Raw genomic sequence first — 17,153 nt, 5'->3', positions numbered from 1 at the left:
CGATCCTGTGCCGAACTGCATTAAGAGTGGGCAATAATGCACTCGACATTGTTCTATTCTTTGCTTAAGGATTTCAATACCAAAAAAGAACACGGCGAACGGCTGCTTCCAGTCAACTTTATTTTTCACACTTCCACCACCAGAGCGCAGCACACACACCGATTCCCGCACTTCCTGGTTCACAGGTCATGCTCAACCCGACCCACATAGCTGGCCAAACACATGCCTGCAACAGAAGAACCAACTGACATAGCATACACACCTATTCCAACGAAGACACAAGCGTACAAATACATGTATTTAATTGTGTTGTATTCAGATATCTTTTTATCGCTTGCAATAATCACTGTTTTTCATATGTATATGCTGGCGTTCGTTGGTTCTTCTGTTGCAGGCATGTGTTTGGCCAGCTATGTGGGGCGGGTTGAGCATGACCTGTGAACCAGGAAGTGCGGGAATCGGTGTGTGTGCTGCGCTCTGGTGGTGGAAGTGTGAAAAATAAAGTTGACTGGAAGCAGCCGTTCGCCGTGTTCTTTTTTGGTATTGAAATCCTTAAGCAAAGATTGATTTAAGCTGCTTTTGTATCGATATAAGCAGACCAAATTAGCTGGCGGGAGATGAAAAGGGCATCGTAGTAACCGGATTATCATAATAACCGGGTATCGTACTAACGGAACTAATTATATCATAAAAGACTAGAAATTTGCCGGGAAATGAAAATAGTATCGTAATAAGTAGTAATTCGTTATAACCGATATCGATATAACGAGACTTTACTGTATATTAGAAACAGCTGAAAACTTTAAGCACAATAGTTAACAAAGCCAAGTACATACGTACGTATGTATGTTATTATCTACGCTTCCAGTCAATGTACTTAAACATGAAGATAGTAAGAGCCAATCAAATGTTCGACCTGTTTCCTTCTCCTCTACACCTGTTGGGTTCCTCAGGCTTTGATCAGCAGTGAGTAGAACACACCAGGTTGCCATTAGCAGGACCTTCTCCGCTTTGGGGGCGGGGGTAAAACAAACCACATGCGAATCATCCCATGACAGTAAATGATGTCCTCTACCAGTATGTGCGTCTTCTACTACAGCAAAGTTGTGGAGGAGACCCCAGGACTTTAGCGTAAGGCTGTTCCTTATTACTGTACTGCCCGGTGATGACTCCATTATCCGAGGCACGGTGTGCAAGGGGGGGTGGGTAGCTATAAGACAGATGCCAGGACCTGCCCTCCCAACTCACATTCACACTCATAGAAGCAGAGATGCTAAACAGCCTCCATTCAAGGAGAACGTTGACTTTGTTGTCATGTCTGCTTCCAGCATCAAGAAGAAGCGGACAGTCCAAGACTATTGGGACACGCCTCCACCCAAATTGGAGTCATGACCCCAATCAGATGATTAGATGATGTCTTTTCCCTGCAGTGTAGACATGAATACGACCAACACGCAACCCAAACCACGGTTCTTTCTGCTCTAGCTATGATAATATTCCATTTGTAAACCAGGAATTTAGCGGAAATCAGGTGTGGAATCAATTAACCGTGATAAACAAGAGGCTATTAATGTGTCCCAAGACTTTTGTCCCTATTGTCTGGTTCTATTCTTAGTGGTCAATAGTGTAACTGTGCAAAGTTTAAAGCTTGACCATAAATATCCTCCAAAGGAGCAGTTTTCCATCTGAGAAAATGCCAACAGGTGTATATACGTAGGTAGGTGCTGTTTCTGTTGAGGTGATGTAGCAGGTGGCTTTGACAACGAGGGTTACATGCTGGATTAACAGGCATGGACATCAAGAAAAGACGCTAATAGGATTAAGCTGCCAGTGGAAAGATCACAAATAGACCTGGCCTGCTGCAAACGTCCACACGGAAACATTGCTTTTGGTTCTGGTGTTTCTGGTGGGGAGAATTGGGGTGAGTCCTCTCCTTCTATTACCTTGTTTACTGACCTCCTCCCCTTCTATTATCATCTTTACCGACCTCCTCCCCTTCTATTATCAACTTTACTGACCTCCTCCCCTTCTAATATCATCTTTACTGGCCTCCTCTCCTTCTATTATCATCTTTACTGACCTCCTCTCCTTCTATTATCATCTTTACTGACCTCCTCTCCTTCTATTATCATCTTTACTGACCTCCTCTCCTTCTATTATCATCTTTACTGACCTCCTCTCCTTCTATTACCTTGTTTACTGACCTCCTCCCCTTCTATTATCATCTTTACCGACCTCCTCCCCTTCTATTATCAACTTTACTGACCTCCTCCCCTTCTAATATCATCTTTACTGGCCTCCTCTCCTTCTATTATCATCTTTACTGACCTCCTCTCCTTCTATTATCATCTTTACTGACCTCCTCTCCTTCTATTATCATCTTTACTGACCTCCTCTCCTTCTATTATCATCTTTACTGACCTCCTCTCCTTCTATTACCTTGTTTACTGACCTCCTCCCCTTCTATTATCATCTTTACTGACCTCCTCTCCTTCTATTATCATCTTTACTGACCTCCTCTCCTTCTATTATCATCTTTACTGACCTCCTCTCCTTCTATTACCTTGTTTACTGACCTCCTCCCCTTCTAATATCATCTTTACTGACCTCCTCTCCTTCTATTACCTTGTTTACTGACCTCCTCCCCTTCTAATATCATCTTTACTGACCTCCTCCCCTTCTATTATCAACGTTACTGACCTCCTCCCCTTCTAATATCATCTTTACTGACCTCCTCTCCTTCTATTATCATCTTTACTGACCTCCTCTCCTTCTATTATCATCTTTACTGACCTCCTCTCCTTCTATTATCATCTTTACTGACCTCCTCTCCTTCTATGATCATCTTTACTGACCTCCTCCCCTTCTATGATCATCTTTACTGACCTCCTCCCCTTCTATTATCATCTTTACTGACCTCCTCCCCTTCTATTATCAACTTTACTGACCTCCTCCCCTTCTAATATCATCTTTACTGGCCTCCTCTCCTTCTAATGTCATCTTCACTGACCTCCTCCCCTTCTGTTATCATCTTTACTGACCTCTTCTCCTTCTAATATCATCTTTACTGACCTCCTCTCCTTCTATTATCATCTTTACTGACCTCCTCTCCTTCTATTATCATCTTTACTGACCGTCTCTCCTTCTATTATCATCTTTACTGACTGCCTCTCCTTCTATGATCATCTTTACTGACCTCCTCCCCTTCTAATATCATCTTTACTGGCCTCCTCTCCTTCTAATGTCATCTTCACTGACCTCCTCCCCTTCATCTTTACTGACCTCTTCTCCTTCTAATATCATCTTTACTGACCTCCTCTCCTTCTATTATCATCTTTACTGACCGTCTCTCCTTCTATTATCATCTTTACTGACCGCCTCTCCTTCTCTTCTCCTTCTATTATCATCTTTACTGACCTCCTCTCCTATCATCTTTACTGACCTCCTCCCCTTCTATTATCAACTTTACCGACCTCCTCCCCTTCTAATATCATCTCTACTGGCCTCCTCCCCTTCTAATATCATCTTTACTGGCCTCCTCTCCTTCTAATATCATCTTCACTGACCTCCTCCCCTTCTGTTATCATCTTTACTGACCTCTTCTCCTTCTAATATCATCTTTACTGACCTCCTCTCCTTCTATTATCATCTTTACTGACCTCCTCTCCTATTATCTTTAGTGACCTCCTCTCCTTCTATTATCTTTACTGACCTCCTCTCCTTCTATTATCATCTTTACTGACCTCCTCTCCTTCTATTATCTTGTTTACTGACCTCCTCTCCTTCTATTCTCCTTCTATTATCATCTTTACTGAGCTCCTCTCCTATTATCTTGTTTACTGATCTCCTCTCCTTCTATTGTCTTGTTTACTGACCTCCTGTCCTTCTATTCTCCTTATATTATCATCTTTACTGACCTCCTATCCTTCTATTCTCCTTCTATTATCATCTTTACTGACCTCCTCTCCTTCTATTGTCTTGTTTACTGACCTCCTCTCCTTCTATTGTCCTTATATTATCATCTTTACTGATCTCCTCTTCTTCTATTATCTTATATCTCTATACAAAAATGCAACAAAAGGAGGTGATAGAAAAGAGTTAAATTGAATGTTGAGTACTAGAAATGTGTACATGTTGCATTGAAATGAATTTATTTGACTGTATATTTATTTAACAATATCAGTTTTCTTTACTGGATCCGTGTCTTTTTCTATCATCCTCATGCTTTGGCACCCTCTATTGGCCAAACATGGCTACGTCACGTTCAAAGACCTATTAGTTCCTCTCATGTAAAATAGATACCTGGACCAGCTGTTGCATGACTGTTGACAAACTCAAATCTCAGCCTTAAAATGTTTTTTCTGACTTTTTGCCCAAGGACCAAAAGCGAAGAGATGAAGCTTCTGCAGAGTTTGGTTCTGCTGGTGTCAGTGGCGCTCCTTAGGGGGGGTGCAGCAGAGTCCCAAACGGCCTCCCAGGATGCTTTAGAAGGTAACATTTGGACGGTTAACCTAATGTAGTGTGTTTACCTCAAGGTAGATTATTATATTGATTATTGATAGAGGAATACTGTACGTACCCTGCCATTGGCTGGCCACCAGTCCAGGGTGGACCCCGCCTCTCCCTAAAGACAGCTGGGATAGGCTCCAGCATACCCACAAGCCTCGTAAGGATAGGCGGCATTGAAATGGAGCACAATGAAGCACAACGAAGCACTATGAGCCGCAATGGAGCAAGATGAAGCACAATGGAGGACGATGAAGCACTATGAAGCACAATGAAGCACGGTGAAGCACTATGAGCCGCAATGGAGCAAGATGAAGCACAATGGAGGACGATGAAGCACTATGAAGCACGGTGAAGCACTATGAGCCGCAATGGAGCAAGATGAAGCACAATGGAGGACGATGAAGCACTATGAAGCACAATGAAGCACTATGAAGCACGGTGAAGCACTATGAGCCACAATGAAGCACGGTGAAGCACGGTGAAGCACAATGAAGCACTATGAGCCGCAATGAAGCACTATGAGCCACAATGAAGCACGATGAAGCACAATGGAGCAAGATGAAGCACTATGAAGCACTATGAGCCACAATGAAGCACTGTGAAGCACAATGATGCACTATGAGCCGCAATGAAGCACAACAAAGCCCGAATAGCCGCAATGGAGCAAGATGAAGCACAATGGAGCACGGTGAAGCACTATGAAGCATGGTGAAGCACTATGAGCCACAATGAAGCACGGTGAAGCACGGTGAAGCACTATGAAGCACGGTGAAGGACTATAAGCCACGATGAAGCACGATGAAGCACAATGAAGCACGATGAAGCACAATGAAGCACGATGAAGCACTATGAAGCATGGTGAAGCACTATGAGCCACAATGAAGCACGGTGAAGCACGGTGAAGCACTATGAAGCACGGTGAAGGACTATGAGCCACGATGAAGCACGATGAAGCACAATGAAGCACAATGAAGCACAATGAAGCACAATGAAGCACGATGAAGCACAATAAAGCACGATGAAGCACAATGAAGCACGGTGAAGCACGGTGAAGCACGGTGAAGCACGGTGAAGCACTATGAGCCACGATGAAGCACGGTGAAGCACAATGAAGGACTATGAAGGACTATGAAGCACTATGAAGCACCCCGGAAGGAGCGTCCCCACAGGGTCACACAGAGCCCCACACAGCTTTATAACCTCATTATGACAGTAGTACAATTCCAACCACATATACTGTCTTTGTCATTCTCATTGCAAGAATGCGAGATGCATTCAGGGACAGTCCGAACATCAGAAAAAGGGCTTAACTGTCGTGAAAGAATGTGCGGAAGGAGGACAAGGCATCAGTGGTGCGCCAGGCTCGGATGGATTATGGCTGTGTTTCCGTGAGATGAGGGAGAGGAGAAGAGCTTGTTGGGTAGGGTGGAGACAGGGTGGAGCCTGGTGATGTCATAAATATGCAAATGTGCTCCCATCACAAACTTTAGTTGGTACTTTTTTTCTACAGTATTTTCATCTCCAAACTATATATTTTGATGGACAATGATACAGAAAAAGCTGTACCTGAAGATACGAGCTTCTCTCCCCTTCTGCTCAGAGTTGTCCCAGGCTGGAGAGAAGGTGGTGGGCGAGGAGGTCAAGCGGGCCTTGTACGGCGTCAAGCAGATGAAGGAGGTGATGTGGAGGAACGAGCAGAAGCACGAGCACCTCATGAAGTCTCTGCAACACAGCAGCGATAAAAAAAAGGTCAGATTCTCTCCAGTAGAAACAAAGAAAGAAGAAAAAGGGACCGTGAAAATGCTGCTTACTTCCACCAGGGGGCGGCAGAGCTGGCCCAAGACGTTTCTGTGAAGCTGCAGGAGGCTGAGGAGCACTGCAGGACATCCTTACAGTCAGAGTGGGATCGGTGTAGGCCCTGCTTGGAGGAGGCATGCAAAGCCTTCTTCAGCACTACCTGTCGTAGAGGTTTTTCCACCTTCCAAACTAAGGTGGGACAAACTTGGAATCTTGGAATGGTGCTCCTAAAACCGGAAAGACTCTCTTTTCTTCTTCTCATGTAGGTGGAGAACTTTTTCCACAGGGTGTCCAAACGCTTCAACTTTGGTGAAGCGGAGCTGGAAGCAGGTGACATCCTAGTGAACCAAGATCCGGATGACCCCGATGTAGAAGTGGTCCGCATCCAGGATTCCTTCACTCGCCTGAGCCGGAAAGTGGGAATGCTGGTAAACAACAGTGTGGCCCTGGCCTCCAGGATGAGCGTGAAGCTGGACCGAGCTCTTCAGAAGGCTCTTCTGAACGGTCACTTGGTCCCGACCACCACCACGACGCAGACCACCGCTGACCCCAATGACCCAGCCCGGGACTCGGGTTTCCTGCAGGGGGTGGGCTTGGAGGAGGTGCTGGACTCCTTCTTTGACTTTGGCCGCAGTGTGGTGGAGGAGTTTGGGGCGGTGGTGACGCAGGTGTTTGATGACCTCCATGGACCAGGGGGGGATGTCAAGACAGGTGAGCCGGCGTAGGACACTTCATTAGGTACACCCAACACAATTACAACTCTGCTCACTTTTGATGGACACGGTCACGATGGTATGGATGACATCAGCCACCCATTTTCTGGTCCCTGGGGGTTCCTGCCTTTCAGTTTGCATGTATGCCCACCAGATGGCACTGCTGTTCCCATTCAGAGCATGCAGAGAATGTGTCTTCTCAAAAGGGTTGTATAACCGCAGTGCATCCAGAATGCTGCTGCTCGAGTCCCGACTAGAACCAGGAAATATGATCCTCTCAGAGAATAGACTGAGAATCGACTGTGGTCTTGCACCAAAGTTCACCTCTGACACATGAGCCATCTCAGGCCTGAGAAGCTCAGGTAGTGGTCTCCTGCATGTGCCCAGAGTCAAGACTACTAAGTGCTGCCAAAATCTGGGAGCGACAATCCTTAACTTTGGGAATGTTTACTTAACAACTGGAAGTATTGTAGCTGCATTTTTAGGGAATGGTTTTATGAAGTGGTTTCTCTCTTAAAGAACAAATCTCGCAGTCAAGCCTGACAGGTAACAACCTATGAATACCTATCAGGATGTGCCAATCAAAAGCGAACATGTAGCTCTTAAACAGCAACTTCCATGTTTGTGTTTACCGCAGGGAAAAGCGTCCCACGCTTCCTCCAGAACAGGAAGCTGTGCAGGGACCTCCGCAGGCAGTCGTCCGAGTGCTGGCAGTTCCAGACGCAGTGTGAAGCCTGCCAGGGGGCCTTGTCCACAGGTGATGTCACACACCTTCCGTGACCATGTGACGCCATCACAGCCCCATTTGATTTGTTCTCCAGAGTGTCCCAATGTGAGGGAGCTGCACATGGAGCTGGACCAGGTCTCCCAGCTGATGGGAATGTCCAAGGAGCAGTATGATGAGATCTTGTCCATCGTGCGGCGACACGCAGACGAGACAGTCAGCTGGCTGGGCGACATGGCCGCCGAGTTCAGCTGGGTGACTTGGGCGGTGGGTGACGGCGGCGGGCCACAAAACATCTTCCGCATCACAAGGGTGAGCTGAGGAAGGATAATAGGGCAAAAGCAGGCTAATAAGCAAGCCAATAAGCAGGCTAATACTAATCAGAAGAATAATAATATAGTAATAATAATAGGCTAGTTAATAATATAATAATGATTATTAATGGTGGCCATTTAGTATCCATTTAGTACTTGGAATCTCTACTAAATCTGCCCAAAAGTGGGAAAGTAAAATCCCGGTTCATGTTTGTTATTTGTTTTTTGGATTTTTTAAAAATTAAATACTAAATAAACTACTACATTCATTCATATTCTGTGCATCTCCAGAGGACTAAGCCCCCCCTGTCCTCAGAACCTAGTGATGCCCCTGTTCCACCCACTCTACTGTGATTGGTCACACCCCTAAGCGTTTCCGAAGACTTCCAGACTACTGCAGAACCTCACTGTCGAATTTTGTTGGTACAGGCGTTGATAATAAATGAATAAACCCTTTGGAGAGCTCCTTGAAAAGTGGTTCAGAGCCACTGTTTGGAGACCCCTGAGTATGAACTCAGAGTGGTAACGTAGTAGGCTCGTGTTTACCAACTGCAAACATCGGTAGTGGAAATGTGGTCATTATAAGTTTTTGCAGGAGTACCCGTGTTTAAAAAAATTGTAGGCAAGACACTCCCTGTATGCACACTCTATAATGCTACACAGAAAACCGCTGACTTACACAAAATAAACAGGACACTGATAAATTTTTACTTACTGCTTGCGCTTTTGAAGGCGTTGCACTTCAGCAACATTTTTGACGGATAGTCAATTTTTCGCTTCTCCTGGAATCTGTAACTCAAATCTGAACAAATACTTATATATTATATATTTATGTACGGCGGCACGGCGGTCGAGTGGCTAGCGCGCAGACCTCACAGCAAGGAGACCAGGAATTGAACTCTGTGTGGAGTTTTCATGTTGCATGCGTGGGTTTTCTCCGGGTACTCCGGTTTTCCAAAAACATGCTAGGTTAATTGGCCACTCCAAATTGTCCATAGTTATGATTGTGAGTGTGAATGGTTGTTTGTCTATATGTGCCCTGTGATTGGCTGGCCACCAGTCCAGGGTGTACCCCGCCTCTCGCCCAAAGACAGCTGGGATAGGCTCCAGCAACCCTGCGACCCTCGTGAGGAAAAGTGGTAGAAAATGAATGAATGAATATATTTATGTTATGTAACACAGTGACATCAGAGCAGTGTGGTTCACTGTGACATCACATGGAGCCAGCGGCAGAGAAAAACCTCTGAAACCGAGCGTTCTGAGCCATCCCAAACTTATTTCAGGGCTAACTTCCAAATACCTAAAACTTATGACCTGAAACTTTGGCATGGTTTAACACGAGAATACAACATCCTAAGTACATTTATAGGTCAGAAAAGTGCGAAAAAGCACAATAGGTCCCCTTTTCACATTTTAATACATACATGTTGAAGTGTACTAAATGAAGTGTTCACCTCACTGTGCTCCAGGTGACACCAAGGAGCAAAGACCTAAACCTGCCAGCAGCAGAGACTCAAGTGGAGGTGAACATCCTCAACTCCCCCCACTTTATCTTCTCCGTGCCAGGGGAGCTGGACCTGCAGGAACCTGCCTTCATTGAGTATGTGGTCCAAGAGGCCCTGGGGAAGTACAAGGAGATGGTCAGGTGACAGCAAAGATAAGATCTGTGATATTAAAGCATTGGCTACAGTTGTATGTCAACGTGTTTTATGCTTCTTACTTTACAGGTATGAGGAAGATGAGGAGTAGATGACAACCAATCACAGAGCTCGATGGAGTTGCACAATTTGAGTTATATAAACAGCAAAATGCTTTTCTTACCTTCTGCCAGCTATACTTGGAAGTAAATGTAACATTTCAGTAGAACAAAGCCAAATCAAAAAAACATCTTTAAGCAAAAATGTTTATTTTTTTCTGTACAAAAAATTCTATTAGTTACCATTTTGTGTCATTTCATCATCCCCCCTCCCTCCAACATAGTTAAGTCCTAACTGTAGGAACAATCACAAATTAGGTAATCCAGAGGGAAACAAAGTTTAAAACAAAATAAAATGTAAAAAAAAAAAACTTTCACATCTTTCACGTATGTACGTAAATGTTCCCAACATGCACCATCAGACAGACAGGAAATATAATAAAAAAATTGCATTATTAGCTCTGTTGTTTAAAAACAATTGTGTTTGAGTGTTAGGCTAAGTAGAGTAGAGTCGGTGCAACATGAAGTTGCTTTGTTTAGTGTTTAGCTGACATAACACCATGGTTCGGGGGTCGTGGGGCGGGGCGGGGGGCAAGGATGTATCCATCACAATCAGCAGATTGCATAAATGTCATGCTTTTGACACTTTTGCACTATATTGGACCATGATACTGTATGTTAACGAGGTACGGTTCAAGTCTTTTGATGCAAAATGTCACTGAAATGTGCTTTTCATCCAAAAAAAAAACAAACAATACAACAAAAATAAACTCCCTAGATACAGGAAATGTTGATTTTTTTTTTTTAAGTTAGTAATTTTGCATGAAAATGATGTCATTTTTTTTAAAAAATCTATCAGAATGTAACAAAAAAAAAAAAGAAAGTCATCTTGCCATTTGTCCACACTTACTAAAATTCATTTTCTGTACATACGCGCACATTCCTGCACCATCTGTCAGCCAACACACACTCTCAACAAACCACCATACATATAAAAGATCTCCACTCCCATGGGGGAGATTTATTTTTGCAGAATAAAATAAGAAGCGGGAGAAAGAATGGATGATTCATAATAAAAACAGTCAACATCATCATTGAATTTGAAATGAGGAGGACTAACTAGTCTGGTATTGATCACAGTGTTGTGGCCGCTTTTTTTTTTTTTTTGCCATGAGCTTCACCTAGTCTCGGACAGCTGTACTACAGGTTGTCCCCCGGTTGGTACTGTGGCTCGGTGGCAGTGAAGTAGTCCTCCAGGAAGGACTGGATGTACTCGAAGGTGGGCCTCTCGTCGGGTTCTTTCTTCCAGCAATGGCGCATCATCTCGTGGAGCGAGTCGGGGCATCCCTGAGGGCACGGCATGCGGTAGCCTCGCTCCACTTGCTCCAGCACCTCCCTGTTCACCATCCCTGAGAAAAAACAAAACACATGGAGGGGGAGGGGTTACGCTAGCTGGCATCATAAGTGGTGAGTACGGCAAAATTGAAACAAAACATTAAATATCGTGGGTCAAAGGAAGCTGCGACCCTAAAAAGATCCATGGGCTGCACTTTGGACATCCCGGTGTTAAAACAACATTGCTGTGTGGTCTTGCTGAGACTAAACAAAAAAATCCTTCCTGTTCCAAAAATGGAATTCTTCATTCCAAAGACAGGAAAAAAAGCCCCCATATTGACTGCAATAGCGTGGAAACATAATAAGTCGGATCCCGGTGCATTTGGTATTATCTCACACACAAGGAGGGCCATGCTGGATTCAAGTGCAACTTCAACAGGAACCCAAAACATAAGTCTACATTTCCAAACTGTCCAGCTGTGCTTAGATCTTAGAAATAAATCATGACGGGAACCACAAAATTGCAGTTCTTTCACCACATCGAGCGAGGATCAATTCATTAGAATGAAAGCTTTCCCAGTGGGGCCAGATGGCCTTTATGAGGAGATGGCGGGGCCGACTTGGCCATATGGTGCTCTGTGATCACTGAGAATGTGAGACAAGCTGCAGTGCTGGACTCAAACAGCAGGAGGCGGCGTGAGGTGTCAGACTGAATGGATCATGGGGGAAAACACATACTTTCCCATGACCTAATAAGTCACTTGACTTCCCTGTGGACTCAAATGATGAGTCTGCATTTGTCATATAAGGAGGGGGTGCTGGAGCCTATCCCAGCTGTCTTCGGGCAAGACGGGGTACACCCTGGACTGGTGGCCAGCCAATCACAGGGCACATATAGACAAACAACCATTCACACTCACATTCATACCTATGGACAATTTGGAGTGGCCAATTAACCCAGCATGTTTTTGGAACGTGGGAGGAAAGCGGCGAGAACATGCAAACTCCGCACAGATATGGTGGAGGTTGGAATCAAACTCAGGTCTCCTAGCTGTGTGGCCTGTGTGCTAACCACTCGTCTGCCGTGCAGCATTCTTGAATTTATAAAGTAGAAAAAAAAGAAGAAGAAGAAAGAAAGAGGCTGCACAGCGGTTGAGTGGTTAGCACGCAGCCATCACAACTAGGAGACCCGAGTTCAATTCCACTCTCGGCCATCTCTGTGTGGAGTTTGCATGTTCTCCCCGTGCAAACGTGGGTTTTCTCCAGGTACTCCGGTTTCCTCCCACATTCCAAAAACATGCTAGGTTAGTTAGCGACTCCAAATTGTCCATAGGTATGAATGTGAGTGTGAATGGTTGTTTGTCTGTATGTGCCCTGTGATTGGCTGGCGACCAGTCCAGGGTGTACCACGCCTCTCGCCCGAAGACAGCTGGGATAGGCTCCAGCACCCCCTTGTGAGGATAAGCGGTAGAAAATGAATGAATATGGATATTGAAGTTGCACAATCTAACATCTAAAGCCCAAGTAAAGATATTGAGTCCCTACCTGGATAGGGTACCCTGCCTTTGGTGACCAGTTCAGTCAGTAGTATACCAAAGGACCACACATCTGACTTGATAGTGAAGCGTCCATATAGAGCAGCTTCGGGTGCGGTCCACTTGATGGGGAACTTTGCACCTGCACAGCAAGGAAGATACATGTTGGTTCATTCAAGTCAATTTACTGTATTTACAGTATATACCACCAAATCACAACACTTTATACACGAAGGGGTCAGTACTATAGTATATTACTATATATGGTAATCTTAAGTCATCTTATTTTATTTCTTCCTTTGCCTTGACCTTGCACTTAAAAAATGTATTTTCTTTCAAACTAAATATTCTACGTTTCAACATAAGATACAACAAAAGATAGGTGTAAATAAATGATCAGCAATACACATGATGAATAAGTTCTGCTTCTTCCTACTCCTTTTCGGACATGCTGACTTTTGCAAATCAACCACCTTAATATAGCTTGTTAATGTATGAAGCAAATAAACTAAACCATATATGTTATTGTTTATGTCAAATGCACGCACCTTGTCTAGCGGTGTACTCGTTGTCCTCGATGAGTCGGGCGAGACCGAAGTCGGCGATTTTACAAACCAGGTTGTCGGCCACCAGAATGTTGGCAGCTCTCAGGTCCCTGTGGATGTAGTTCATCCTCTCGATGAAGGCCATGCCGTCTGCAATCTGCGTGCGATTGCACAAGGGAAGACAGGGGCATGGGGCAAGCAGCGGGGTGGGCGACAAACAGGCAGGGGGGCGGAGAAGGGGGGGGGGGGGTCCACAATGCATAAAGCTGCACAAAATGTTGCCATCATACAAGATCTCAGTCCATGTGACATCAAATGAGCAACGCTGTGTGCTTTTTATCTTCTTTGGAACAGCCTCACAGCTAGGAGAATCAAGTTCAAGTCCACCCTCGGTCATCTCTGTGTGGAGTTTGCATGTTCTCCCCGTGCATGCGTGGGTTTTCTCCGGGTACTCCGGTTTCCTCCGACATTCCAAAAACATGCTAGGTTAATTGGCAACTCCAAATTCCGAATCCACAGGTATGAATGTGAGTGTGAATGGTTGTTTGTCTATATGTGCCCTGTGATTGGCTGGCCACTTCATTTTATTTGATATAGCAGTTTTATCTATGTTGTTATCTATTTATTCATTCATTCATTTTCTACCGTTTATCCTCACGAGAGTCGCGGGGGTGCTGGAGCTTATCCCAGCTGTCTTCAGGCGAGAGGCGGGGTACACCCTGGACTGGTGGCCAGCCAATCACAGGGCACATACAGACAAACAACCATTCACACTCACATTCATACCTATGGACAATTTGGAGTCGCCAATTAACCTAGCATGTTTTTGGAATGTGGGAGGAAACATGCATGCACGGGGAGAACATGCAAACTCCACACAGAGATGGCCGAGGGTGGAATTGAACTCCGGTCTCCTAGCTGTGAGGTCTGCGCGCTAACCACATGACCACCGTGCAGCCCGGAACAGATTTTTTATTTCTGTGATTTTTTTTTTTTCAAAACAGTCTGCTTTAAATTATTCCACCCATGGCCCGTCTCCGGGCACGCCTCTTCGTTGAGATTGGTCACACTACCAAGCGTTCCTGAGCACTTCCAAACTACCACTTTCTAATTTTGTCTGTATAGGAGTTAGTAATAAATGAATAAACCCTTTGGAGAGCTACTGGGTGGAGACCCGACTTAGACGTTGGTGTAGATGCGTACATAATTGGGTTGTTTATTGTTATATTACTATTGTATTTATTGGAGATGTACCTGCTGGCTATTTGAACAGTGATTATAGCACACTTTTACACTCCTGGTAGCAGCCCTAATATCAAGTTCACGCAGGCTTGATCATTTCCAAAATCTTCAAAACATAAGCGCCGCCTCCTCACTCTGACTTCCAAGCCCCAAGAGGAGTCTTGGAGGTTAAATGTAGATGCGCTTCCTCCACATCATTTTTAATTTGGACTGCGCTTGAGAGGAGGCTGCGGCGAGGCAATGTAGGAGTGTATCACAGCACGCAACGGAGGCGTACGGTTCAAGTGGCCTCTGATGAGAGAAGCGTTTAGGCGCCGCGGGGAGCTAAGTGCTACGGAGCGAAGGGATGCACACAGAGCAGGAAGCCGAAAGCTCCAGATGTGATATTCCATCTTACAAACACAGAGAGTGGATCCTACCTGTGCAGCCATGTCCACCAGCTGGGGCAGCTTCAGGTATTTGCCATCTCCCTCTTTCAAGAAGTCCAGTAGACTCCCTGATAAAAAAAACAAAAAACAACAACTTTAGAAGTCCATCCGTCCATTTTCTATGCTTCATTAGAGTCCTGACTTTGTCCAAAATTTGGAGGCCGGAATGGCGGAAGTCTTGTTGACTATTTGTAGGCACTTTTCACACAATAAGGACCAACCTTTGCCCATGAACTCGGTGACGATGTAGATGGGCTCTTCGGATACCACGGCGTACAGCGGCACCAGCTTGTCATGCCGCAGTTTCTTCATGATCTGAGCCTCTTGCAGGAAGGCTTCTGGCGACATGGTGCCTGGCTTCAGGGTCTTGATTGCCACTTTGGTGGTGCCGTTCCACGTGCCTGAATAGAGAAGAAAAGGCAAAACGGCTAAGTATGTCTCCAAAAAACAAGCCTCCTGTACATAAAGGTAAAAAAAATAATAGAAAAAGTAATAATGAGTGTGTGTAAATACACAGAAAAAGATGAATTGGACAGTCTTATTACTCTGTAATGAGTTACGTACCAATTATAATGCCGTTAAATGTGCCGCTACACAGAAGCTCACGGCTGCTATGTCCATCTTTCAGCTTGACTGACATATTCGGTTCATTTGGAGTAAGGCTCGACCGATACATCAGGCCGATATTTGCGTTCTTTACTTGGTATTGGCCGATACAAGCGCATAGGTTCGCCAATTTTTCCGCTGCATGATTTTTTTGAGTATTTTGTAAAGCGCTATACCAATAAAATGTATTATTATAAAATGTATTATTATGATTTACAAACAGGCATCCGCCGGGCAGCTTTATGTTGCCGGAGGACCCTGCAACACACGCAGTCGCGGTACCCCTCCAATACTGCAAGAGTGGTGAATCATAATAAGGGTAAGAGTAATTAATTTGAACATGCATCAGATTACAATTGAATGCATCACATAATCAGTTCACAGTTCCACATGTCCAAAAGGAGTAGGAAGAAGCAAAGCTTATTAAATCCTACCCCTCCATCTGGTACTTTTACAATCACTAACTGTTACATTTGTTCACTTCCTGCTTTCCTAATATAGTTTAATTTTTTTTTTTTTTAGGTTAGGTTTTCAACTTTTAATTAGCCTCTAACAGTTAAACTTAGTTTAAATATTGCCACCTGCTTTAAAATAGGAAACATGAACGCCAAGTGCATGCAATATATGTGCTTGAAAATATAGTTTAGTTTGTAGGTCTGAAAACCAGGAATGCTGCTGAATGCTTCATCTTTAAAAGTGCCTACCTTTGTAATTAGGGAGCTGTTGATGTAGTTGGAGGCTAATATGTACAGCTTTAATGTCAACATTGGCAATTCAGTCCCAATTCAGTGTTTGTAGGAGTTTCATTCAACGCCGGGCTGAGGTTAATTGCGTGCCGTGTTATGTGTGTGCGCTCTCTCTGAGCATGCATGCACACGCACAGAACAGATTGGAGCAGCCGTGTCTGCTTATCAGAGGTCTTTATTGTGCACAACACCAACTTTTATGATGAGAGAAATGTTTTATATATCGTTAGATAAAACTGTTTTGCACATGGTTGAATATTTATTCCTTTTAATGTTGATAATGTCGTTTAAATGCACGTTTAAGAAAGCTGAATCCTACTGTGTTCAGTGTTTACGTTTCAATAAATATTTTTTAAACTTGAGACCTGTAATATTTGTTACCATGGTCATTTTTTCATGTAAATTTAGGGAGCAAAAGCAGTATCGGCCACAAATATCGGGCCAAGCAAAATCTGCCATCGGCTAAGGGTGATGGAAAAAAAATCGGCATCGGCCCGAAAAAATCCATATCGGTCGATCCCTAATTTGGAGCTCTTCATACTTACAAATATATATCATGATTTATCTTCATTCATTAAATTCCTCAAAAATTGGCATATTTTTTCGACATAACGGCTAATGTAATGAATTAGTTAAAAACTGTGATTAATCTGATTAAGATTGTATGATTACAATTAATCATTCAAATTCATATGACAGCCTGATTAAAATAGTAAAATTAAACCTCACTTAAAATTTTAGGAGCACAACCACAATTCAGGCATGGACACCAAAATCTTTTCATAGTTTGCTAATACATTGATTGTAATTTGTTGGTAAATAAACAGTTATCAAATAAATCTCTGCTTTTCCTATTTATCACGGCTGCAAAATATCCCAAAATGGAGCCAGAAAGTTGCAAGTGCCAGGATTTTGATCAAACAGGTGATAAATACCATAGAATTCAAGAAAAAAATACAACAT

At 44.0% G+C, this 17,153-nt stretch overlaps 2 protein-coding genes across 3 annotated transcripts in view; one reads left to right on the top strand and one right to left on the bottom strand.

The window, feature by feature from the left end:
* The first annotated feature begins 1,818 nt into the window (after positions 1-1,818).
* Positions 1,819-10,553, top strand: clul1 (clusterin-like 1 (retinal)). 2 transcript variants are annotated; one of them, XM_058073691.2, is made up of 9 exons: positions 1,820-1,921; positions 4,379-4,491; positions 6,110-6,258; positions 6,330-6,500; positions 6,573-7,017; positions 7,657-7,776; positions 7,841-8,055; positions 9,527-9,702; positions 9,785-10,553. In XM_058073691.2, the coding sequence occupies exons 2-9, from the start codon at positions 4,395-4,397 to the stop codon at positions 9,804-9,806; spliced, it is 1,395 nt and encodes a 464-aa protein (XP_057929674.2). In that variant the 5' UTR covers positions 1,820-1,921; positions 4,379-4,394; the 3' UTR covers positions 9,807-10,553. The 2 variants fall into 2 exon arrangements, with proteins under 2 accessions (XP_078650913.1, XP_057929674.2); XM_078794787.1 differs by lacking the exon at positions 9,785-10,553 and having other exon boundaries at positions 1,819-1,921; positions 9,527-9,706.
* yes1 (YES proto-oncogene 1, Src family tyrosine kinase) overlaps positions 9,947-17,153 on the bottom strand; it is a 26,915-nt gene continuing 19,708 nt past the window's right edge. The window contains exons 8-12 of the mRNA XM_058073678.2: positions 15,060-15,239; positions 14,830-14,906; positions 13,172-13,325; positions 12,634-12,765; positions 9,947-11,162 (exon numbers count right to left, since the gene is read on the bottom strand). Of these exons, the coding sequence (XP_057929661.2) occupies positions 10,954-11,162; positions 12,634-12,765; positions 13,172-13,325; positions 14,830-14,906; positions 15,060-15,239 (752 nt within the window). The 3' untranslated portion in view covers positions 9,947-10,953. The remainder of the gene's footprint in view (positions 11,163-12,633; positions 12,766-13,171; positions 13,326-14,829; positions 14,907-15,059; positions 15,240-17,153) is intronic.

This window comes from Doryrhamphus excisus, linkage group LG11 (genome assembly GCF_037039965.1).
Source record: "Doryrhamphus excisus strain RoL-2023G ecotype Guam linkage group LG11, RoL_Dexc_Guam_v1.1, whole genome shotgun sequence".
Classification (NCBI taxonomy): Eukaryota; Metazoa; Chordata; class Actinopteri; order Syngnathiformes; family Syngnathidae; genus Doryrhamphus; species Doryrhamphus excisus.
The sequence above is the reverse complement of the archived record's forward strand: the minus strand, read 5'-3'. Positions and strand labels throughout refer to the sequence as shown.

Excerpts from the sequence above, each read along its gene's own strand:
- clul1 (XM_058073691.2), top strand. The coding sequence starts at position 4,395 with ATGAAGCTTCTGCAGAGTTTGGTTCTGCTGGTGTCAGTGGCGCTCCTT. Across the intron at positions 4,492-6,109 it reads CTCCCAGGATGCTTTAGAAG|AGTTGTCCCAGGCTGGAGAG; the intron begins GTAACATTTGGA and ends CCTTCTGCTCAG. Across the intron at positions 9,703-9,784 it reads AAGTACAAGGAGATGGTCAG|GTATGAGGAAGATGAGGAGT; the intron begins GTGACAGCAAAG and ends CTTACTTTACAG.